Raw genomic sequence first — 24,657 nt, forward strand, 5'->3', positions numbered from 1 at the left:
GGATCAAGGATAACCCCAAGGCATTTTATGCGTATGTGAGAAACATGAGAATGACGAGAACGAGGGTAGGTCCGATCAAGGACAGTAGGGGGAGATTGTGTATTGAGTCGGAAGAGATAGGAGACGCCTTGAACAAGTACTTTTCTTCAGTATTTACGAATGAGAGGGACCGTATTGTTGAAGAGAAGAGTGTGAAACGGACTGGTAAGCTAGACGAGATACTTGTTAGGAAGGAAGATGTGTTGGACATTTTGAACAACTTGAGGATAGACAAGTCCCCCGGGCCTGACAGGATATATCCCAGGATTATGTGGGAAGCAAGAGAGGAAATTGCAGTACCGTTGGCAATGATCTTTTCGTCTTCACTGTCAACGGGGGTGGTACCAGGGGACTGGAGAGTAGCGAATGTTGTGCCCCTGTTCAAAAAAGGGAATAGGGATAACCCCGGGAATTACAGGCCAGTTAGTCTTACTTCTGTGGTAGGCAAAGTAATGGAAAGGGTACTGAGGGATAGGATTTATGAGTATCTGGAAAGACACTGCTTGATTAGGGACAGCCAGCACGGATTTGTGAAGGGTAGGTCTTGCCTTACAAGTCTTATTGAATTCTTTGAGGAGGTGACCAAGCATGTGGATGAGGGTAGAGCAGTGGATGTAGTGTACATGGATTTTAGTAAGGCATTTGATAAGGTTCCCCATGGTAGGCTTATGCGGAAAGTCAGGAGGCATGGGATAGAGGGAAACTTGGCCAATTGGATTGAAAACTGGCTAACCGGTCGAAGTCAGAGAGTGGTGGTAGATGGTAAATATTCAGCCTGGAGCCCAGTTACAAGTGGAGTTCCGCAGGGATCAGTTCTGGGTCCTCTGCTGTTTGTAATTTTTATTAATGACTTGGATGAGGGAGTCGAAGGGTGGGTCAGTCAATTTGCAGATGATACAAAGATTGGTGGAGTTGTGGACAGTGAGGAGGGCTGTTGTCAGCTGCAAAGGGATTTAGATATGATGCAGAGCTGGGCTGAGGAGTGGCAGATGGAGTTCAACCCTGCCAAGTGTGAGGTTGTCCATTTTGGAAGAACAAATAAGAATGCGGAATACAGGGTTAACGGTAAAGTTCTTAGTCAGGTGGAGGAACAGAGGGATCTTGGAGTCTATGTACATAGATCTTTGAAAGTTGCCACTCAGGTGGATAGAGCTTGTAAGAAGGCCTATGGTGTATTAGCGTTCATTAGCAGAGGGATTGAATTCAAGAGTCGTGAAGTGATGTTGCAGCTGTACAGGACTTTGGTCAGGCCACATTTGGAGTACTGTGTGCAGTTCTGGTCGCCTCACTTTAGGAAAGATGTGGAAGCTTTGGAGAGGGTGCAGAGAAGATTTACCAGGATGTTGCCTGGAATGGAGAATAGGTCGTACGAGGACAGGTTGAGAGTTCTCAGCCTTTTCTCGTTGGAACGGCGAAGGATGAGGGGTGACTTGATAGAGGTTTATAAGATGATCAGAGGAATAGATAGAGTAGACAGTCAGAAACTTTTTCCCTGGGTACAACAGAGTATTACAAGGGGACATAAATTTAAGGTGAAGGGTGGAAGGTATAGGGGAGATGTCAGGGGTGGGTTCTTTACCCAGAGAGTGGTGGGGGCATGGAATGCGCTGCCCGTGGGAGTGGTAGAGTCAGAATCATTGACGACCTTTAAGCGGCAATTGGTTAGGTACATGGGTGGGTGCTTAATCTAGGATAGATGTTCGGCACAACATCGTAGGCCGAAGGGCCTGTTCTGTGCTGTATTGTTCTATGTTCTATGAGCCTTCCTCAGACCTCATTCAACTCACACACTGTGTTCTGTAGAAGGGTCACTCAGCCTGACGTGTTTACTCTTTCTCGTCACTGATGCTGACAGACCTGCTGAGATTTTCCAGCATATTCTGCCTTTGATTTGGATTTTCAGAATCTGGAGCTCTTTCAGTGTTTAATCAGATCTTCATCTCCTGAATGACTTCACGACCATTTGTGTGAGCGATGGGTTTAATGTGATCTGTGAGTTTAATGTGATCTGTGAGTTTAATGTGACAGACTCTGTCTCTGTGTCTGAATCACACCTGGAGCACTGTGAGCAGTGTTGTCCCTTATTTAATTAAAGATACCATTTAATTGGAGGCAGTTCAGAGATGCTTCAGTTGGATGATCTTGGGATGAAGGGATTGTCTCCTGAGGAAAGGTTAAACAGGTTGGGACTCTACTCCTTTGAGTTTAGAGGATTGAGAGGTGACCTCATTAAAATGTATCGGGTTCTTAAAGGGCTTGACAGTGTCAATGCTGGCAGAATGGTTCCCCTCATGGGAGAGTATAGGACCAGAGAGTATCGCTTTTAGAATAAAGAAGCACCAAGTTAAGATTGAGATGAGGGGGAATTTCTTCTCTCAGAGGGTTGTGAGTTTTTGGAACACTTTGCCTTGGACATCTGTGGGGGCAGAGTCCATGCGTATATTCAAGGCTGAGATATATTAGAACATAGAGCATAGAACAGTACAGCACAGAACAGGCCCTTCAGCCCATGATGTTGTGCTGACCACTGATCCTCATGTATACACCCTCACATTTCTGTGACCATATGCATGTCCAGGAGTCTCTTAAATGTCCCCAATGACCCTGCCTCCACAACTGCTGCTGGCAACACATTCCATGCTCTCACAACTCTGTGTGTAAAGAACCCGCCTCTGACATCCCCTCTATACTTTCCTCCAACCAGCTTAAAACTATGACCCCTTGTGTTAGCCATTCCTGCCCTGGGAAATAGTCTCTGGCTATCGACTCTATCTATGCCTCTCATTATCTTGTATACCTCAATTAGATCCCCTCTTCTCCTCCTTTTCTCCAATGAAAAAAGTCTGAGCTCAGTCAACCTCTCTTCATAAGATAAGCCCTCCAGTCCAGGCAGCATCCTGGTAAACCTCCTCTGAACCCTCTCCAAAGCATCCACATCTTTCCTATAATAGGGCGACCAGAACTGGACGCAATATTCCAAGTGCGGTCTAACCAAAGTTTTATAGAGCTGCAACAAGATCTCACGCCTCTTAAACTCAATCCCCCTGTTAATGAAAGTCAAAACACCATATGCTTTCTTAACAACCCTGTCCACTTGGGTGGCCATTTTAAGGGATCTATGTATCTGCACCCCAAGATCCCTCTGTTCCTCCACACTGCCAAGAATCCTATCCTTAATCCTGTACTCAGCTTTCAAATTCGACCTTCCAAAATGCATCACCTCGCATTTATCCAGGTTGAACTCCATCTGCCACCGCTCAGCCCATCTCTGCATCCTGTCAATGTCCCGTTGCAGCCTACAACGGACCTCTATACTGTCAACGACACCTCCAACCTTTGTGTCATCTGCAAACTTGCTGACCCATCCTTCAATCCCCTCATCCAAGTCATTAATAAAAATTACAAACAATAGAGGCCCAAGGACAGAGCCCTGTGGAACACCACTCACCACAGACTTCCAGGCAGAATATTTTCCTTCTACTACAACTCGCTGTCTTCTGTTGGCCAGCCAATTCTGTATCCAGACAGCTAAGTTCCCCTGTATCCCCCCCTGTATCCCATTCCTCCTGACCTTCTGAATGAGCCTACCATGGGGAACCTTATCAAATGCCTTGCTGAAGGCCATGTACACCATATCCACAGCTCAACCCTCATCAACTTTTCTCGTCACATCCTCAAAGAACTCGATAAGGTTTGTGAGGCATGACCTGCCCCTCACAAAGCCGTGCTGACTGCATTTAATCAAGCCATGCTCTTCCCGATGGTCATAAATCCTATCCTTCAGAATCCTTTCTAACACCTTGCAGACGACAGACGTGAGACTTACTGGTCTGTAATTGCCGGGGATTTCCCTATTTCCTTTCTTGAAGAGAGGAATTACATTTGCCTCTCTCCAGTCCTCAGGTACGACTCCAGTGGAGAGCGAGGATGAAAAGATCTTCGCAAGTGGCGAAGCAATTACATTTCTCGTTTCCCAAAGCAGCTGAGGACAAATCTGGTCCGGACCTGGCGACTTGTCAACCTTAATGTTTGACAAAATTTTCAGCACATCAGCTTCCTCTATCTCTATCCATTTCAGCATGCACACCTGCTCTTCAAAGGTTTCATTCACTACAAAGTTTGTTTCTTTTGTAAAGACAGAAGCAAAAAACTCATTTAGGGCTTCCCTTACCTCCTCAGACTTCACACACAATTCCCTCTGCTATCCCTGATCAGCCCTACTCTTTCTTTGACCATTCTCTTATTCCTCACACAAGTGTAAAATGCCTTTGTGTTCGTCCTAATCCGTTCTGTCAAGCCTTTCTCGTGCCCCCTCCTGGCTCCCCTCAGACCATTTTCGAGCTCCTTTCTCGCCTGCCTGGAATCCTGTAGAGCTGAGCTTGACCCTAGCTTCCTCTACGTTTTGTAAGCTACCTTCTTCCTTTTGACGAGAAGCTCCACCGCTCTCATCATCCAAGGTTCCTTTATCTTACCACTTCTTGCCTGTCTCAGAGGGATATATTTATTCATCACTCGCAACAACTGTTCCTTAAATGGTCTCCACATGTCTATAGTGCCGTTACCATGGAACAATTGCTCCCAATCCATGCTTCCTAACTCATGTCTAATCGCATCATAGTTTCCTCTTCCCCAATTAAATATCCTCCCATTTTGCCTAATCCTCTCCTTCTCCATAGCTGTGTAGAATGTGAGGCAGTTGTGGTCACTACTCTCCCACCACAAGATCTGATACCTGCCCCGGCTCGTTTCTGAGCACCAAGTCTAGAATGGCCTCTCCCCTCGTCGGCCTGTCAACGTACTGAGTTAGGAAACCCTCCTGAACACACCTTACAAAAACAGCTCCATTCAAATCTTCTCCTCGAAGGAGGTTCCAATCAATATTGGGAAAGTTAAAGTCACCCATTACAACAACCCTACTACATCCACACTTTTCCAAAACCTGCCGACCTATGCTTTCTTCCATCTCCCTGCTGCTATTGGGGGGCCTGTAGTAAACCACTAAAGAGGTGACTGCTCCCTTGCTGTTCCTAATTTCCACCCATACTGACTCGGTAGGCAGATTTTCCTCGACAATGGAAGCTTCTGTAGCTGTGATACCCTCTCTGATTAGTATTGCTACACCCCCTCCTCTTTTTCCCCCCTCCCTATTCTTTTTAAATGCTCTAAACCCTGGAACATCCAGCAACCATTCCTGCCCCTGAGAAACCCACGTCTCTGTTAGAACATAGAACATAGAACATAGAACATAGAAGGATACAGCGCAGTACAGGCCCTTCGGCCCTCGATGTTGCGCCGACCGAATCCTACCTAACCTATACTAGCCCAATAACTTCCAAATGCCTATCCAGTGCCCGCTTAAATGACCATAAAGAAGGAGAGTTCACCACTGATACGGGCAGGGCATTCCATGAACTCACAACCCGCTGTGTGAAGAATCTACCCCTAACATCTGTCCTATACCTACCACCCCTTAATTTAAAGCTATGTCCCCTAGTAACACCTGACTCCATTAGCGGTAAAAGGTTCTTAGTATCTACCCTATCTAAACCCCTAATCATCTTATACACTTCTATCAGATCTCCCCTAAACCTTCTCTTCTCCAATGAGAACAACCCCAAGTGCCTCAGCCTTTCCTCATAAGATTTTCCTACCATTCCAGGCAACATCCTGGTAAACCTCCTCTGCACTCGTTCTAAAGCTTCCACATCCTTCCTATAGTATGGCGACCAAAACTGCACACAATACTCCAGATGAGGCCGCACCAGAGTCTTATACAACTGCAACATGACCTCAGGACTCCGGAACTCAATTCCTCTGCCAATAAAGCCCAGTACACCATATGCCTTCCTCACAGCACTATTTACCTGGGTGGCAACTTTCAGAGATCTGTGTACATGGACACCATGTTATGGCCACAACATCATAGCACCAGGTACTGATCCATGCTCTAAGCTCGTCACTTTTATTCCTGATATTCCTTGCGTTAAAGCAAACATACTTTAACTGATCCCTTGGTTCCTTCCCAGGAAAATCCTTCCCACGAGCTGGTATACCTCTTGCTATTGCCTCATCTGTATCAACTTTCACCTCCAGCTCAGGTTCCCACCCCCCTGCCATACAAGTTTAAATCCTCTCAAACTACTCAAGCAAACCTTCCACCCAGGACATTGGTCCCCTTCCAGTTCAGATGCAACCCGTCCTTCTTGTACAGGTCCCACCTTGCCCAGATCACATCCCAATTATCTACATATCTGAAGCCTTCCCTCCTACACCAGCTGCGCAGCCACATATTAAGCTGCGCCTGCTCCCTGTTCCTCGCCTCGCTATACCGTGGCACCAGTAGTAAACTAGAGAACATTACTCTGTTCGTCCTGCTTTGCAGCTTCCATCCTAACTCCCTGAACCATTGGAGAATCAAGGGTTAAAGAGAAAGGGTGAGGTTAAAGGGAAATAGTAGAGGTGAGGAAAGTTGGATCAGCCCTGATCGTACTGAATGGTGGAGATAGGCTCAAGGGGCTGAATGGCCTACCCCTCTTCTTATTTATTGGGGTCTTATGGCAGTAAACTTGAGAATTATCTTTTGCGAAAATGCTTGACATGGACGTCATGTTTGGGTATTTTAAGAAATGTGTTCCTCAGAGCAGTGTTAGCAATGGAAGTGCAGATTTAACTTAAAAATATACAGAGCATTAAGGTTTATAAGTTTAATAACTTTACAATAAACCATTTTGTCCACTTGGATGATTTGGTCTGAACTGGGATAGGATTACCAGAGGAAGCTGGGACTTTATTTACCCCCATCTTCTAGTCCCAGTTTGATATTTCTGTATCTCTTGTGAATGTAAGTTAGCAATATGTTGGTGTTCAGGACATCTGTCCTCAGTGACACCTCAGCAATGATGGGAAAAAACAAATCTCACCACAGCAAAGGCAGTCAGTTTAAAAACCCAAAAGCTGACCAATCAATGAACTGGAAATACTTACACCAACGAAGGGGATGAATTTCTGGCAGGAATCCTCATCGGGGCTGATGTGAAAGAGGAAAAACAGTATTATTCACAGCATCAACAATTCCATCTTTAAGATCGCTGCTACACTGTCCAGTTGGCAAGGTTAAACAAATTATACACATGGGGTACACAGAACCCTGCCTGGAGGAATAGTCCAAAATCAAATCTCATCTCTGGAATTCATTTCAAATCAAACCCTTAAAATTAATCACAAATCACACCCAGAAATAACCTCAACTCAGTCCCTCTGAATAACCTCAAATTAGACTCACAAAATATCCTCAAATCACCCCCTCTGAAAATCTCAAATTAGTACCACAGAATAATCTCAAATCAGACCCAGAAAATAATCTCAAATCAAACCTGCAAAATAACCTCAAATCAGATCCTCTGAAATAATCTCAGATTAACCCCTTTGAAATAATATTAACTAGTCCCCAAATAATCTCAAATCAGGCCCATGAAATAATGTCAAATCACCTGCTCTGAAATAATCTCAAGTCAATCCCTCTAAATAGTCACAAATCAGATCCTCTTAAAATAAATTAATTCACCCAAAATAATCTTAAATCAGACCCTCTGAAATAATCTGGACAGTCCCTCTGAATAACCGCAAATCACACCCTCTGAAATAATTTTAGATCACCCTCTCTTAAATGACCTCGAGACATCTGAATTAATCTCAAATTAACCATGAACCTCAAATCAGATTGTCTAAAATAATCCCAAATAAATCCCTCTGAAATAATCTGAAATCTGACCCCCTGAAATAACACCAAATTAACCCTAAAATAAACTTTAATCAGTTTTTAATAATCTATCAAATAACCTACTAATAGTCAAAATAATATCAATTCAAATCAGAAATCATCGTTTGTGTGTGTGTGTGTCTTTGTGTGGGTATATGTGTGTCTGTATGTGTATATGTACTTGTGGATGTATGTATGTATGTGCTACAGCGGGTGCACAGAGAGGGGAGCCGGAAGGTAAGCGGAGACCAGTTTAAATTAACGTTTTTCTTTTTGCAGTCTGTATTTTTTTCAACTAGGAATGGGAACCTGGAATTCATCAACAGAGGCTTCTGGGAAGGTAAGAAGTTTGATTGGAGAAGGAACCAGAGACATGTGTAGTATCTCCCACCCTCCCTCCTCCTCTAACCTAAAAAAAAGAGGACTCAGTCGGCTGAACAGGTAAGCTTAGTGCTCTTGTTTTGGAGACTAAGTGTAGAGTTACGGCAGTGTAGGCAGTGGAATGTTCCTCCTGCAGGATGTTTGAGGTAGGGGTGACCACCGATGCTCCTGCTGACTTCACCTGCAGGAAGTGCAGCCAGCTCCAGCTCCTCACAGACCGTGTTAGGGAATGGAGCTGGAGTTGGATGAACTGAGGATTATTCGAGAGGCTGATAGATAGAAGCTACAGGGACATAGTTACGCCAGAGAACAGAGGGAGCTGGGTAACAGTTAGAGGTGGGAAGGGGAGGAAGCAGGCAGTGCAGGGATCCCCTGTGGTCGTTCCCCTCAACAATAAGTATACCGCTTTGGATACTGTTGGGGGGGACGGCCTAGCAGGGGTAAGCAGCAGTGACTGGGTCTCTGTCTCTGAGGCTCAGAAGGGAAAGGGGGAGAGGAGGAGAGCGCTAGTTATAGGAGACCCTATAGTTAGAGGGACAGACAGGTGGTTCTGTGGACATGGGCGAGACTCTCGGATGGTTTGTTGCCTCCCGGGTGCCAGGGTCCGAGACGTCTTCAGAATCCTTAAGGGGGAGGGTGTGCAGCCAGAAGTCGTGGTGCACATTGGCACCAACGACATAGGTAGGATGAGGGGTGGGGACGTCATTCAGGAGTTCAGGGAGTTAGGCTGGAAGCTGAAAGCTAGGACAGACAGAGTTGTCATCTCTGGGTTGTTGCCAGTGCCACGTGACAGTGAGGCAAGGAATAGGGAGAGAGTGCAGTCGAACACGTGGCTGCAAGGATGGTGTAGGAGGGAGGGCTTCAGGTATTTGGACAATTGGACTGCATTCTGGGGAAGGGGGACCTGTACAAACAGGACGGGTTGCATCTGAACCAGAAGGGCACCAATATCCTGGGGGGTAGGTTTGCTAGACTCTTCGGGGGGGGGGGGTTTAAACTAATTTGACAGGGGGATGGGATCCGGACTTGTAGTCCAGCAAGTAGGTTAGCTGTTTTTCAGGATGTCCAAGAATGTAGGGAGGCTGTGAAGAAGGTAGCACTGACAGGGAATACTTGCGGACACAGAGATGGGCTCAAGTGTATATATTTCAATGAAAGAAGTATCAGAAATAAGGTGGGTGAACTTAAGGCGTGGATCGGTACTTGGGACTACGATGTTGTAGCCATCACGGAAACTTGGATAGAAGAGAGACAGGAATGGTTGTTGGAGGTTCCTGGTTACAGATGTTTCAGTAAGATTAGGGAGGGTGGTAAAAAAGGAGGGAGGGTGGCGTTGTTAATTAGAAATGGTATAACAGCTGCAGAAAGGCTGTTCAAGGGGAATCTGCCTTTGGAGGTAGTATGGGCTGAAGTCAGAAATAGGAAAGGAGCAGTCACCTTGTTGGGTGTTTACTATAGGCCCCCCAATAGCAGCAGAGATGTGGAGGAACAGATTGGGAAACAGATTTTGGAAAGGTGCAGAAGCCACAGGGTAGTAGTCATGGGCGATTTCAACTTCCCAAATATTGATTGGAAGCTCTTTAGATCAAGTAGATTGGACGGGACAGTGTTTGTGCAGTGTGTCCAGGAAGCTTTTCTAACTCAGTATGTAGATTGTCCGACCAGAGGGGAGGCCATATTGGATTTGGTACTCGGTAATGAACCGGGACAAGTGATGGGCTTGTTAGTGCGTGAGCATTTTGGTGATGGTGACCACAATTCTGTGACTTTCACCTTGGTTATGGAGAGAGATAGGTGCGTGCAACAGGATAGGTTTTACAATTGGGGGAAGGGTAAAAATGATGCTGCAAGACAGGATCTGAGGAGCATAAATTGGGAGCATAGGCTGTCAGGGAAGGATGTTGTTGAAATGTGGAACTTTTTCAAGGAACAGATACAACGTGTCCTTGATGTGCATGTACCGGTCAGGCAGGAAAGAGATGGTCGTGTGAGGGAACCTTGGTTGACGAGGGAGGTTGAATATCTTGTAAGGAGGAAGAAGGAGGCTTACATAAGGTTGAGGAAACAAGGTTCAGACAGAGCATTGCAGGGATACAGGATAGCCAGGAGGGAGCTGAAGAAAGGGATCAGGAGAGCTAAGAGAGGGCATGAAAAATCTAATGCGGGTAGGATCAAGGATAACCCCAAGGCCTTTTATGTGTATGTGAGAAACATGAGAATGATGAGAACAAGGGTATGTCCAATCAAGGACAGTAGTGGGAGATTGTGTATTGAGTCGGAAGAGATAGGAGAGGTCTTGATTGAGTACTTTTCTTCAGTATTTACAAATGAGAGGGACCGTATTGTTGAAGAGGAGAGTATGAAACGGACTGGTAAGCTAGAGGAGATACTTGTTAGGAAGGAAGATGTGTTGGGCATTTTGAAAAACTTGAGGATAGACAAGTCCCCCGGGCCTGACGGGATATATCCTAGGATTATGTGGGAAGCAAGAGAGGAAATTGCAGAACCGTTGGCAATGATCTGTTCATCTTCACTGTCAACGGGGTGGTACCAGGGGACTGGAGAGTGGCGAATGTTGTGCCCCTGTTCAAAAAAGGGAATAGGGATAACCCTGGGAATTACAGGCCAGTTAGTCTTACTTCGGTGGTAGGCAAAGTAATGGAAAGGGTACTGAGGGATAGGATTTATGAGTATCTGGGAAGACACTGCTTGATTAGGGACAGCCAGCACAGATTTGTGAGGGGTAGGTCTTGTCTTATAACTCTTATTGAATTCTTTGAGGAGGTGACCAAGCATGTGGATGAGGTTAGAGCAGTGGATGTAGTGTACATGGATTTCAGTAAGGCATTTGATAAGGTTCCCCATGGTAGGCTTATGCGGAAAGTCAGGAGGCATGGGATAGTGGGAAGTTTGGTCAGTTGGATAGAAAACTGGCTAACCGATCGAAGTCAGAGAGTGGTGGTAGATGGTAAATATTCAGCCTGGAGCCCAGTTACAAGTGAAATTCTGCTGTTTGTAATTTTTATTAATGACTTGAAAGAGGGAGTCGAAGGGTGGATCAGTAAATTTGCAGATGATACGAAGATTGGTGGAGTTGTGGATAGTGAGGACGGTTGTCGGCTGCAAAGGGACTTAGATATGATGCAGAGCTGGGCTGAGGAGTGGCAGATGGAATTCAACCCTGTCAAGTGTGAGGTTGTCCATTTTGGAAGGACAAATAAGAATGTGGAATACAGGTTTAACGGTAGGGTTCTTAGTAAGGTGGAGGAGCAGAGGGATCTTGGAGTCTATGTTCATAGATCTTTAAAAGTTGCCACTCAGGTGGATAGAGCTTGTAAGAATGCCTACGGTGTATTAGCGTTCATTAGCAGAGGGACGGAATTCAAGAGTCGTGAGGTGATGTTGCAGCTGTGTAGGACCTTGGTAAGGCCACATTTGGAGTACTGTGTGCAGTTCTGGTTGCCTCATTTTAGGAAAGATGTGGAAGCTTTGGAGAGGGTGCAGAGGAGATTTACCAGGATGTTGCCTGGAATGGAAAATAGGTTGTACGGGGATAGGTTGAGAGTGCTAGGCCTTTTCTCATTGGAACGGAGAAGGATGAGGGGTGACTTGATAGAGGTTTATAAGATGATCAGGGGAATAGATAGAGTAGACAGTCAGAGACTTTTTCTCCGGGTACAACAGAGTGTTACAAGGGGACATAAATTTAAGGTGAAGGGTGGGAGGTATAGAGGGATGTCAGGGGTAGGCTCTTTACCCATAGAGTGGTGGGGGCATAGAATGTGCTGCCTGTGGGAGTGGCAGAGTCAGAATCATTGGTGACCTTTAAGCGGCAATTGGATAGGTACATGGATAGGTGCTTAAGCTAGGACAAATATTCAGCACAACATCGTGGGCCGAAGGGCCTGTTCTGTGCTGTATTGTTCTATGTTCTATGTGTATATCTGTATACGTGTGTGTTTGCGTGCGTGTGTGTATGGAGTGTACATGGGATGGTTTTCTAGACCAATACATCGAGAAATCAACCAGAGAACAGGCCATCCCAGTCTGGATATTGTGTACTGAGAAAGGAACAATTGGAAATCTAGTTGTGTGAAACCCTTTGGAGGATGAGGGGCCATAATATAATAGAATTCCTCATCAAGACAGAGAGTGATGTCGCTAATGCTGAGATTAGGGACCTGAATCTAAACAGAGGAAACTATGGGACATAAACTGGCGATAATAAATTAGATTACTTACAGTGTGGAAACAGGCCCTTCAGCCCAACAAGTCCACACCGACCCACCGAAGCAGAACCCACCCAAACCCATTCCCCTACACCTAACACTACGGGCAATTTAGCATGGCCAATTCACCTAACCTGCACATTTTTGGACTGTGGGAGGAAACCGGAGCAAACCCATCCAGACACGGGGAGAATGTGCAAACTCCACACAGACAGTCGCCTGAGGCAGGAACTGAACCCAGGTCTCTGGTGCTGTGAGGCAGCAGTGCTAACCACTGTGCCACCGTGCTGCCCACTTATTGGGGAATGTGTATGTTTCTGTGTGTGCGTATGTATGTGTGTAAATCTGTATGTGTACGTGTGTGTGAATCTATGTTTGTGTATGTGGATCTGTTTGTGTACTGATCTTGTGAGCATTTGTTTGTCTGCACCTTTATTCCTGATGAAGGGCTTTTGCCTGAAACGTCGATTTCGCTGCTCCTTGGATGCTGCCTGACCTGCTGTGCTCTTCCAGCAACACTGATCCAAAATCTGGTTTCCAGCATCTGCAGTCATTGTTTTTACCTTCATATGTGTGTGAATATGCATCTATATGTGTGTGCATATGTGCACGCACATGCTTGTCTGTGGAAGTGGGATGCCATAACAGGCCAAAGAGAATGATTTGTCCACCATTCTGTGTCACATGCACAGCTTCAACTCTAATACAACACCTTCTGCTATTGATGTATTGCTTCAAACTGCAGAACTCAGTGGGAGCTGCCCTACTGAGTGAGCTTGCTTCAGTATGTTACATTGGCACTCACTGAAACACTGAAACACAGTTTGCAGGATAGACAACATCTTTGGAACTAATTTGGTTTAAAAGACTGAACAAGATGTACTGCACTGTAAGTTTCTTCATCACAATCACTGTGCACAAATATCAGGACAGAGACAAATACAACAGTTTACCCGCCACAGACAAACGCAAGCTATATGGTGGCAATTTCTGGCACTAGCATTGCAAACTGAACGGGAGATCTCCTCTCCGTTGGCTTCTACTTTTAAATTAATTTGTTTGTGGAATGTGGGCACTGCTGACTTGGGCCAACATTTATCGCCCATTCCTAATTGTCATTTGATCTGAGTGGCTTGGAAGTCCCATTTCAGAGGGCAGTTAAGAGTCTATTACATTGCTGTGTGCCTGGAGTCACATGTCACATCCAGATAAGGATGACAGATTTCCTTCCCGAAATGATTTTCATGAACCAGGTGGGTTTGGCAATGGTAAAATGGTCACTATTAGGTAAGATTTTAATTTCAAAATGGTAGACATCAGCTGGGACAAAAGGATAAACTAAGAGGAAGAGGAGGTAGTGTTGCATTGCTGGTTAAAACAGATATTGATAGTGAAGTGGAATCTGTTGGGGTCGAACTTAGAAACACCAAGTGAGAGAAAAGAATAATGGGGTTTTAAACAGACCCTCAAACTGCAGGGGTGATATTGGAGAACACATCAAACAGGAAATTGATAGACGTGCAATAAAGGTACAGCTGTAACTATGGATGACTTTAATCTGCATATAGATTGGGCAAATCAAATTAGTAACAATACCATAGGACAGACATTCCTGGAGTGTGCATGGGATGGTTTTCTGGACCAATACATTGAGAAACCAACCAGAGAACAGGCTGTCCCAGTCTGGATATTGTTTACTGAGAAAGAATAATTGGAAATCTAGTTGGGGATGAGCAGCCACAATACCATAGAATTTCTCATCAAGACAGAGAGTGATGTCGCCAATGCTGAGATTAGGGACCTGAATCTAAACAGAGGAAACTATTCTGGTATGGGGCATGAGTTGGCTATAATAAATGGGGATGTTACTTTAAGGGAAAGATAGAGTCATAGAGTCCTACAGCACGGAGACAGGCCCTTTGACCCAAACTGCTCCATGCTGACCAAAATGTCCATCCACACTAATCCCATTTCCCTGCACTTGGTCCATATCCTTCTAATCCTTTCCTATCCATGTATTTGTCTAAATGCCTCTTAAATGTTGTTAAAGTACCCGCCTCAACAACTTCCACTGGCAGCTCATTCCATATGCGCACCACGTTCTGTAAAAAGGTTGCCCCTCAGGTTCCCTTTTATTCTTTCCCCTCGAACCTTAAACTGATGCCTCAAGTCCTCAATTCCCCAACCCTGGGAAACAGACTGAGTGCATTCACCCCGTCCATGCCTCTCATGACCTTATACAGCCCTATAAGCCCCCCCCCCCCCCCCCCCTCAGTCTCCTACGCTCCAAAGAAAAAATGTCCTTGCTTGTCCAACCTCTCCCTATCACTCAGACCATGGAGTCCTGGCAACATCCTGATAAATTTCTTCTGCACTCTTTCCAGTTTAATAACATCCTTCCTGTAGCAAGGTGACCAAAACTGAACACAATACTCCAAGTGCGGCCTCACCAACATCCTGTACAACTGCAACATAACTTCCCAACTTCGATCCTCAATGCCCTGACTGATGAAGGCCAGTGTGCCCCAAGCTGCCTTCCCTGCCCTGTCTACCTGGGACTCCATTTTCAGAGAATAGTGCACCTTAACTCAAAGGACCCTCTGTTCCATGACATTCCTTAAGGCCCTACCATTCACCATGAATAACATGCCAGTAATTGATAAAGAGACGAAGGTGGGTGAGGACCTGGAAACAATCGTGAAAGAAGTAGTGTTGGGCAAGCTAAAAGCTAAGGACAGACAGGTCTCCTGGCCCTGATGGACTGCATCCCAGGGTCCTAAAAGAGATGGCGGTGGAAATAACATATACACTTGTAGTAATTTTCCAAAAGTCACTAGACGCTGGGGCAGTTCCAGCAGATTGGAAAATAGCAAATGTAATGCCACTGTTTAAAAAAGGGAGGAAGACAAAAATTGGGGAATTATAGACTAGTTAGCTTTCTGTAGTGGGGAAGATGCTTGAGTCTATTATCAAGGAAGAAATAGCAAGGCATCTAGAAAGAAATTGTCCCTTTGGGCAAACACAGCATAACTTCATGGAGGGCAGGTCCTGTTTAACTAATCTACTGGAATTGTATGAAGACATTACGAATATGGTGGACAGTGGGGACCCAGTAGATGTGGTATATCTAGATTCCCAAAAGGCATTCAACAAGGTGCCATATAGAAGGCTGCTGCATAAGAATATGATGCAAAATATTAGCATGGATAGAGGATTGGTTAACCAACAGGAAGCAAACAATGGGAATAAACGAGTGCTATTCTGGTTGGCAAACAATGATTAGTGGTGTGCCGCAGGGATCAGTGTTGGGACTGGATTTATTCATAATTTACACAGATGTTTTTGGGCTGGGGACCACGTGTAGTGTGTCAAAGTTTGCAGATGACACTAAGATGAGTGGTAGAACAAAGTGTGCAGAAGGACATGGATAGTTTAATTGAGTGGGCAAAGGTCTTGCAGATGGAGTACAATGTTAATAAATGTGAAATTATCCATTTTGGTAGGAATAACAGTAAAAAGGATTATTACTTGAATGGTACGATATTACAGCACGTTGCTGTGCAGAGAGACCTGGGTGTCCTTGTACATGAATCACAGAGGGTTGGTCTGCAGGTACAACAAGTAATTAGGAAGACAAATAGAATTTTGTCCTTCATTGCTAAAGGGGTTGAGTTTAAAAGCAGGGAGGTTATGTTACAGCTGTGTAGGCTGTTGGTGAGGCCACACCTGGAGTACTGTGTGCAGTTTTGGTCTCCTTACTTGAGAAAGGATGTACGGGAACTGGAGGGGGTGCAGGGGAGGTTCACTCGGTTGATTCCAGAGTTGAGGGGGTTAGCTTATGAGGAGAGACTGAGTAGACTGGGATTATATTCATTGGAATTCAGAAGAATGAGAGAGGATCTTATAGAAACGTATAAAATTATGAAGGGAATAGATAAGATAGACGTTGGGAGGATGTTTCCACTGGTGGGTGAAACTAGGACCAGAGAGCATAGACTCAAAATTAGGGAGAACAGATTTAGGAATGAGCTGAGGAGGAACTTGTTCACCCTGAGGGTTGGGAATCTATGGAATTCTCTGCCCAGGGAAGTAGTTGCAGCTTCCTCAGTAAATGTTTTTAAAGCTAAGATCTATACTGTTTTGGACAGTAAAGGGATTAAGGGATACGGTGAGAGGGTGGGTAAGTGCAGCTGAGTCCACAAAAAGATCAGCCATGATCGTATTGAATGTCAGAGCGGGCTCAAAGGGCCAGACGTCCCACTCCTGCTCCTGGTTCTTATGTTCTTATGAAACTTCTACTTTTATTTGACTTTCCAAAATGCAAGACCTCACACTTATCCATATTAAAGTCCATTTACCATTTCTCAGCCCACTTCCCAGCTGATCAAGACCTTGCTGCAATTTCTGATAACCTTCCTCACTGTCCATGATACCTTTTAGTGTCATCCGCAAACTTACTAATCATACCCAGTACATTCTCATCCAAATCCCTGAGTGGATAACAAACAGTAATGAGCCCAGCACTGACCCCTGAGGCACTCCACTCATCACAGGCCTCCAGTCTGACAAGCATCCTTCCACTATTGCCCTCTGCTTCCCACCATCATGGTGGGATGATGGTGGAAAGGAAATGCCAAACTTTAGAAGAGGAAATGCAACAATTATTCCTTCCCATCTGGTGAAAAAAAATTATAGGAAGGTAGCCTGACCATGGCTAACAACGGATAGTATTAGATCCAAGAAAGGGAAATACAAATTGATCACAAAGTCTCACTTTTTAGATTAGAATCAATCTAAACATCAGGTCATAGACAGAGAACACAGGGGGCTAACACCTTCAACATATTGTCTAGCTATCACCATTGTTAACAGCTAACCCGAGAATGCAACTTTTAAAATAAGGGTTTTGTGATTTACACATGAAAGAAGTGAAACTATCACTGTATTCTAACAGATGAAAGGCTTAACAGACAATCAATTTTTCAATGTATAATTTCAGTTTCATCACACTGTAAATGTTTGCTATAAATTCTGTGTTAGGATTGAGCCCTCCACTATCACCTGATGAAGGAGTGTCGCTCCGAAAGCTAGTGTGCTTCCAATTAAACCTGTTGGACTATAACCTGGTGTTGTGTGATTTTTAACTTTGTACACCCCAGTCCAACACCGGCATCTCCAAATCATGACTAGTAAAAACAAATGGAGGTCCCTTACAGTTAGAAACAGGGAAAGTTACAATGGGGACCAAAGAAAAGGTAGACCAATTAAATACTTATTTTGGTCCTGCCTTCTTAAAGGAGGAATTGTCATAAATATTGTCCCAAAAATGTTTGGGAACACACGTTTTAGTGAGAGAGAGGAACTAAAGGAATTCAGTATTAGTAGGGAAATGGTGTTAGGGAAATTGGTGGAATTAAAGGTTGATAAATCCCCAGGGTCTGATAATCTGCAATTTAGGAAGTACCCTGGAAATAGTGGGTGCATTGGTGGTCTTCCAAGATTCTATTGACTGGAACTGTTCATATGGATCAGAATGTAGTTAATGTAACCTCACTGTTTAAAACAAGAAGCAGAGAGAAAACAGGCCAGCTAGCCTCATGTCAGTGGTGGGGAAAATGTTAGAAACCATTATAATGTTATGAAAATGTGAGTGCACTGTACCTTTAAGAGAGTTTAAAAACTCGCAGTGACAGTATCAAGTGTTCACAATAAGATAAAATGTAACGTGCTCTAGCTACTGGGGTAGCTAGGGTAGCTGGTTGCCAGGAAATGATCAAAACAGACTTGAATAAGGCCATTCAGTTCCAATTATACTCCAAAAAATACCAAACTCCAATCCAGTTTGAATTGAATATATTGACAATCTTAAAAGCCAATGAACAATCCAATGCTCTTGGGAGTATAAGACCGGGGGAAATTGAACCACTGAGAGGAGAACTGCCAAGCCTCAGCATGTAAAAAGACTGCCTGAAAATAGCTCTCTGAATCGATCAGTAACCTGTGAAGCAGAAATCCCTCAAAGGAGAAATGAAGATTCAACATCTGGTAGGATTTTTTGAAAAGTTGAATTTTGGTAAATCTTAATTGGACGGTTTTATCAGACTAGTATTATTGAAGGGAAAGTAAAAGATAGGTGAGAGAAAGGAGTTGTAAATAGTTATTTGTTAATTAGTCTCTGTTATACTTTAAGAAATAAAGTTGTTACTTTTACTTTAGCTAGTTCTTGGACTATTGAATTTTCACAGATTACTGCTCGGGATATATCCTTTCTGTGTTGCTGGGTTAAATTAAGCAGGAGGGTTTACCCCATGTCATAACAATAAAAGAAAAGTAGCAAAGCACTTAGAAAACAGTGGCAGGATTAAATTTACAAAAGGGAAATCATCCTTCACAAATCTACAGGGATTCTTCAAGGTTGCAACTTGTAGAGTTGATATGGGGAGGTAGAGAACTTTCAGAAGGCTTTTCGTAAGAGTCATAGAGATGTACAGCACGGACATGCTGTCCAGATATTCCAACCTAATCTCGTCCTACCTGCCAGCACCCGGCCCATATCCCTCCAAACCCTTCCTATTCATATACCCATCCAAATGCCTCTTAAATGTTGCAATTGTACCAGTCTCCACCACATCCTTTGGCAGCTCATTCCATACACGTACCACCCTCTGCGTGAAAAAGTTGCCCCTTAGGTCTCTTTTATATCTTTCCTCTCTCACCCTAAACCTATGCTCTCTAGTTCTGGATTCCCCCATCCCAGGGAAAAGACTTTGTCTATTTTCCCTATCCATGTCCTTCATGATTTTATAAACTTTTATAACGTCATCCCTCAGCCTCCGACACTCCAGGGAAAACAGCCCTAGCCTATTCAACCTCTCCCTATAGCTCAAATCCTCCAGTGCATGGGAGCAGTGGTTTGAGATGGATAGAAAATTGATTGTGAGACAGGAAACAAAGAATAGGAATAAATGGGTCTATTTCCAAGCGGTGAGCAGTGACCAGTGGGTTACCGCAGGGATCAGTGGGATACCGCAGGGATCAGTGGGGTCCCGCAGGGATCAGTGGGATACAGCAGGGATCAGTGGGATACCGCGGGGATCAGTGGGATACCGCAGGGATCGGTGGGATACCGCAGGAATCAGTGGGGTACCGCAGGGATCAGTGGGATACAGCAGGGATCAGTGGAGCACCACAGGGATCAGTGGGGTCCCGCAAGGATCAGTGGGATACCGCGGGGATCAGTGGGGTACTGCAGGGGTCAGTGGGATACCTCGGGGATCAGTGGGGTTCCGCAGGGATCAGTGGGATACTGCAGGGATCAGTGGATTACCGCAGGGATCAGTGGGAAACTGCAGTGACCAGTGGAATACCGCAGGGATCAGTGGGTTACCACGGGGATTTGTAGGTTACTGCAGGGATCAGTGGGATACTGCAGGGATCAGTGGGTTACCGCAGGGATCAGTGGGATACCGCAGGGATCAGTGGGTTACCGCAGGGATCAGTGGGTTACCGCGGGGATCAGTGGGTTACCGCAGCGATCAGTGGGGTACCGCAGGGATCAGTGGGATACCGCAGGATCAGTGGGGCACCGCAGGGATCAGTGGGTTACCGCAGGGATCAGTGGGGCACTGCAGGGATCAGTGGGTTACCGCAGGGATCAGTGGGGCACCGCAGGGATCAGTGGGGTACTGCAGGGATCAGTGCTTGGACCCTGCTATTCACAATATAGATGAATGATGGAGGTGGGGGAACTAAATGTAATCTGTCCAGGTTTGCAGACAGCACAAAGCTGGCTGGGAGGGTGGGCTGTGAGGGACAGGCAGAGATGTCTCAGTGGGATTTGGACAGGCTGAGGGAGTGGGGAAATACATGGCAGATGCAGGATAATGGGGATCAATGTGAGGGGTTGGGGGGGTCAGGAAGGCAGATGATGATCTGAATGGGGACAGATTGGGAGAGGGGCAGGGGCAATGGGACCTGGGTGTCCTTGTACCCCAGTCTCTGAAAGTCAGCGTGCAGGTACAGCAGGCGGTGAGGAAGGGAAATGGGATGTGGGCCTTCATCGTGAGAGGGTTCGAGTCCAGGAGCAGGGAGGTCTTGCTGCAATTATACACGGCCTTGGGGAGACCACACCTGGAGTATTGTGGACAGGTTTGGTCTCCTTAAACAGTCATGATGTCATATAACATAAACAGATCCTTCAGTCCAATCAGTCTATGGTTATCACATTCCAGAACTAAAGTAGCCCTACCTGCCTGCACTTGTCCCATCTCTCTCCAAATCCTTCAGATTCATGTACTTTTAAATGCTGTAATTGTGACCACATTCACCACTTCCTCTATAAAAGGCTGACCAGAACTGGACACAGAACTCCAGAGGGGGCCCACCAATGTCCTATACAACCTCAACATAACCTCCCATAAAGATCTCATCAACGAAGGCAAGCAAGCTAAATGCCTTCTTAACCACCCTATCTATATGTGATGCAAGCTTCACAGAATCTTGTATCTGCACTCATTGGTCTCTCTGTTGGAAAACACTCCCCAAGACCCTACTTTTCATTGTTTAAGTCCTGTCCGTTCACATTTATCCAAGATAAACTCCTAATCTGAGGGAGGATGTTCTGGCTATGGAGGGAATGTAATGGGGGTTTACCTGATTCCTGGACTGATGCATGAAGAGAGACTGGATCAGTTCGAACTATATTCAATAGAGTTGAGAAGAATGAAGTGGTGAGGATCTCATAGAAACCTATAAAATTCTAATAGGACTGGACAGGGTAAACCTAGAAACCATGTAACTAGCAAAGTTAGATCACATGGGAGTCGTGGTGGGCTTGCCAATTGGATACAAAATTGGCTTTATCATAGAACGGTAGAATCATAGAATCCATTGAATCTCTACAGTGTGGTAGCAGGCCATTTGGCCCATCGAGTCCACACTGACCCTTCAAAAAGCATCCCAGGCAACAGGGGGTGGTGGTGGAGGGTTGCTTTTCGGTCCGGAGGCCTGTGACCATCATTATTCCACAGGAACCAGTACTGGGTCTACTTCTGTTTGTCATTCATATAAATGATTTAGATGAGAATATTGGAGGCATGGTTAGTAAGTTTGCAGATGACACCAAAATCAGTGGGTTGGTGAAGATTGAAGAAGGATATCTAAGATTACAAAGAGATCTTGATCAATTAGGTTGACGAGCTGAGAAGTGGCAGGTGGAGTTTAATTTGGATAAATGTGAAGTATTGCACTTTGGCAAAACAAACCGTTGAAGGGAGGGCCCTGGGTAGTGTTGTGGAAATCTAGGGCTTCAGATACATCGTTCTTTCAAATGTGCTCCGAAGGTGGACAGTGGGTTAAGAAGGCATGTAGTATGCTTGCCTTCATTGTTCAGACCTTTCGCACAGGAATTGGGATGTTATGTTGAGATTGTACAGGACATTGGTGAGGTCTTTTCTGGAGTATTGTGCGTGATACTGGTTGCCCTGCTATAGGAAGGATATTATTAAACAGGAGAGGGTTCAGAAAAGATTCACCAGGATGTTAATGGGAATGGAGGGCTTAAGATATAAAAATAGACTGAAAAGGCTTGGATTTTTTCCCTGGAGAGTAGGAGGTTGAAGGGTGACCTTATTGAAGTTTATAAAATCATGAGGGGCATGGATAAGGTGAATGACAGGCATGCAGGATTTCAAAACCAGGGGGCATATTTTTAAGGTGAGAGGGGAAAGATTTAAAAAAGACAAGGGGCAACATTTTTACACAGAGCGTGGTTTGCATGTGGAAGGAACTACCAGAGGAAGTGGCGGATGCAGGTACAGTTACAATGTTTAAAAGACATTTGGACAGGGATGCAAAGAGGAAACGTTTGGAGGGACATGGGCCAAGCGCAGGCAGGTGGGACTAGTTTAGTTTGGGAACATGATCAGCATTGATTAGGTGAACCAAAGGGTCTGTTTCCATACTGTATGGCTCTATGACCAGACAGTCCAGAACCAGGGGTCAGAGTTTAAGAATATGGGATATTTAGGACTGACATGAGGAAAAATGTCTTCACCCAGGCAGTGGGAACCCTGTGGAAATCACTGACACAGAAACTGGTTGAGGCCACAACACTGTGATTTGAAATTTATTTTTAAATTTATTCATGGGATTCACATCATTAGCCAGGCCAAGATTTATTCCCCATCCCTAATTGCCCAGAGGACAGTTGAGAGTCGCTTATATTGCTGTGGGTCTGGAGTCATATGTAGGCCATACCAGGTGAGGATGGTAGATTTTCACCCCGAAAGAACATTCGTGAACCAGATGGGTGTTTCATGACAAACCTCAATGGCTTTATGGTTATTGTTCGACTCTTAATTCCAGATTTTTACTGAAATCAAATTTCATTATCTGCTAAGTTGGGACTTGAACCCATGTGCTGTAATCTATGGACGGATGGCTCATGCAGTGACACTAGCACACCATCAGCTCCATTTACTGGCCAAGGCCATGTTTGAATACAATCATGGCCATCTCACCCCATGTTCATACACATTCTCCCCACAATAGCTCAGTCAAGTGTTGGAAATTGAAGCAAAAGAAAGATGGGTTAATCCTTTTCCAGGGAGAAGTATTTTCCAGTAAATGGGAAGTCTCAGACTAGGTGTAAAAATGACAGCCAATTTTTTGAGAATGTAGTTTGCAAATACTTCAATACACAAAGGGTAGCAGCTGTTTAGAACTCTCTGATACAATTCTCTGATGCTGGAATATTGTTGGTTTTAAATCTGAGACTGATAGACTTCCATTAAGAAAAGGTTTTAAAAGATATGGAACCTAGGTGGTATATGGAGTCAGGCTGCAGATAAACCATGATCTCACTGAATGGCAGAGCAGGTCTGAGGGACTGCATGGGCACCTCCTGTTCCTGTTTCAGTCACATCACTTCAACGTGACACCTTGAGCTTTCCTAAATTGTCAATTCCATCCTTTCAAAATGTCTGTATTTGGGATCCAAGCTCTTCAGTTAGTCCAGCAATGCTAATATTGTGTTGGCTAGCTAACTCCTGGGACTGACTAGCTGAGAATTGGAACATACACCTTCCACAGCTAGACGCACACAAAGCCTTAGGTCATGACAAATTACACCAAACAAACCACAGCACAAAAGCAGGAACAGATCAACTAAAGTCAGTTATTCAAATAAGGAAAACAAGTGAGAGAACAAGACAACATCTCTGACGAGAAAGAGTGTGCAGAACACACAGGCAGATACCTGATATAAAAATCAAAATATAGGCTCCTTTTCCTTGATGCACAAGAAAATTAAAAACAAAGTGTAAAAATTACCTGAAATTATAAATGATGAAAAGACTCAAAGGGGGAAGAAAAATAAGAGACAATTTGCTGTGAATGAGGAGTCAGTTATTGTGAAGCTAACAAATATAAAAATATACATTTGACTGAAGAACAGACAGCTGGTTCATTCTGGCTGCAGTCTATCAGCACTGTCCACTCTGCTGTTGGGGACTAACAATTCAGTCACTGTTTGCCAAGGGGGTGAGAAGTTCACTCCAGCTGCTTCATATTAGGTGGGACGTGAGTTTGGATAGGGGATAATGCTGATGGGAATTCACTGAATGCATGGTAACATCACCATGTAAATGGACGAGGTGGCCTGAATTTAGATACATTTATCCAGCTAATCCGAGGCAGGTTGAACGCCAGACTGAAGTGGTCTCCAGTTAAAACAAATCTTCAAGTTCCCAGCTCATGCCAAGTCCAAAAACTAAACACAGAGGCTCACTTCTAACCAGGGTTTCTTTAAAAAAAAACACAACCCTTCTCCAGTCAAAACTCAGGCTCCTTAGCTCAAGTTTTAATTTGAGAATTGGAGAAATGCAAAATTAAAAGGGCAGGGGATTTAATTCACCTCACTGCTTAGTATGACTGCATTATCTCACACTGATTTGACACTCAATATTATTTACAGATCATGGAACTGAGGATGCTATACAGAGAGTTTGCACACAATCTTCCAATTTTGTCATGGTCATTAGATTAGAAAAACATGCCAGATATCCAAAAACAGATCAGGAATGAGAAAGGCAATTCACTCCATAAGGAATAGGACCTCTAAAACAAAAGACTTTTTTTAATGAGAGAGGTATTTAATTAGATTAGACAGGCACCGCACAATGACAGCAAAACAACAAAACTCTGAAGAGTCACTGAACTCAAAATGTTGGCCCTCAGTTTTCTCTCCAC

At 44.6% G+C, this 24,657-nt stretch overlaps 1 protein-coding gene across 6 annotated transcripts in view; it reads right to left on the reverse strand.

Annotated features, from left to right (window-relative positions):
• The window catches only part of LOC132836138 (phosphofurin acidic cluster sorting protein 2-like), a 481,204-nt gene that overhangs the window by 64,715 nt on the left and 391,832 nt on the right, over positions 1 to 24,657 (reverse strand). For all 6 annotated transcript variants that reach the window (XR_009647339.1, XR_009647338.1, XM_060855477.1 and 3 more), the window contains one exon: positions 7,024 to 7,066. Coding sequence is in view for 4 of the 6 variants with exons in the window: in XM_060855477.1 (XP_060711460.1) it covers positions 7,024 to 7,066 (43 nt within the window). In the remaining 2 variants the exon portion in view is untranslated. The remainder of the gene's footprint in view (positions 1 to 7,023; positions 7,067 to 24,657) is intronic.

This window comes from Hemiscyllium ocellatum, chromosome 3 (genome assembly GCF_020745735.1).
Source record: "Hemiscyllium ocellatum isolate sHemOce1 chromosome 3, sHemOce1.pat.X.cur, whole genome shotgun sequence".
In the NCBI taxonomy this organism is placed as follows: domain Eukaryota; kingdom Metazoa; phylum Chordata; class Chondrichthyes; order Orectolobiformes; family Hemiscylliidae; genus Hemiscyllium; species Hemiscyllium ocellatum.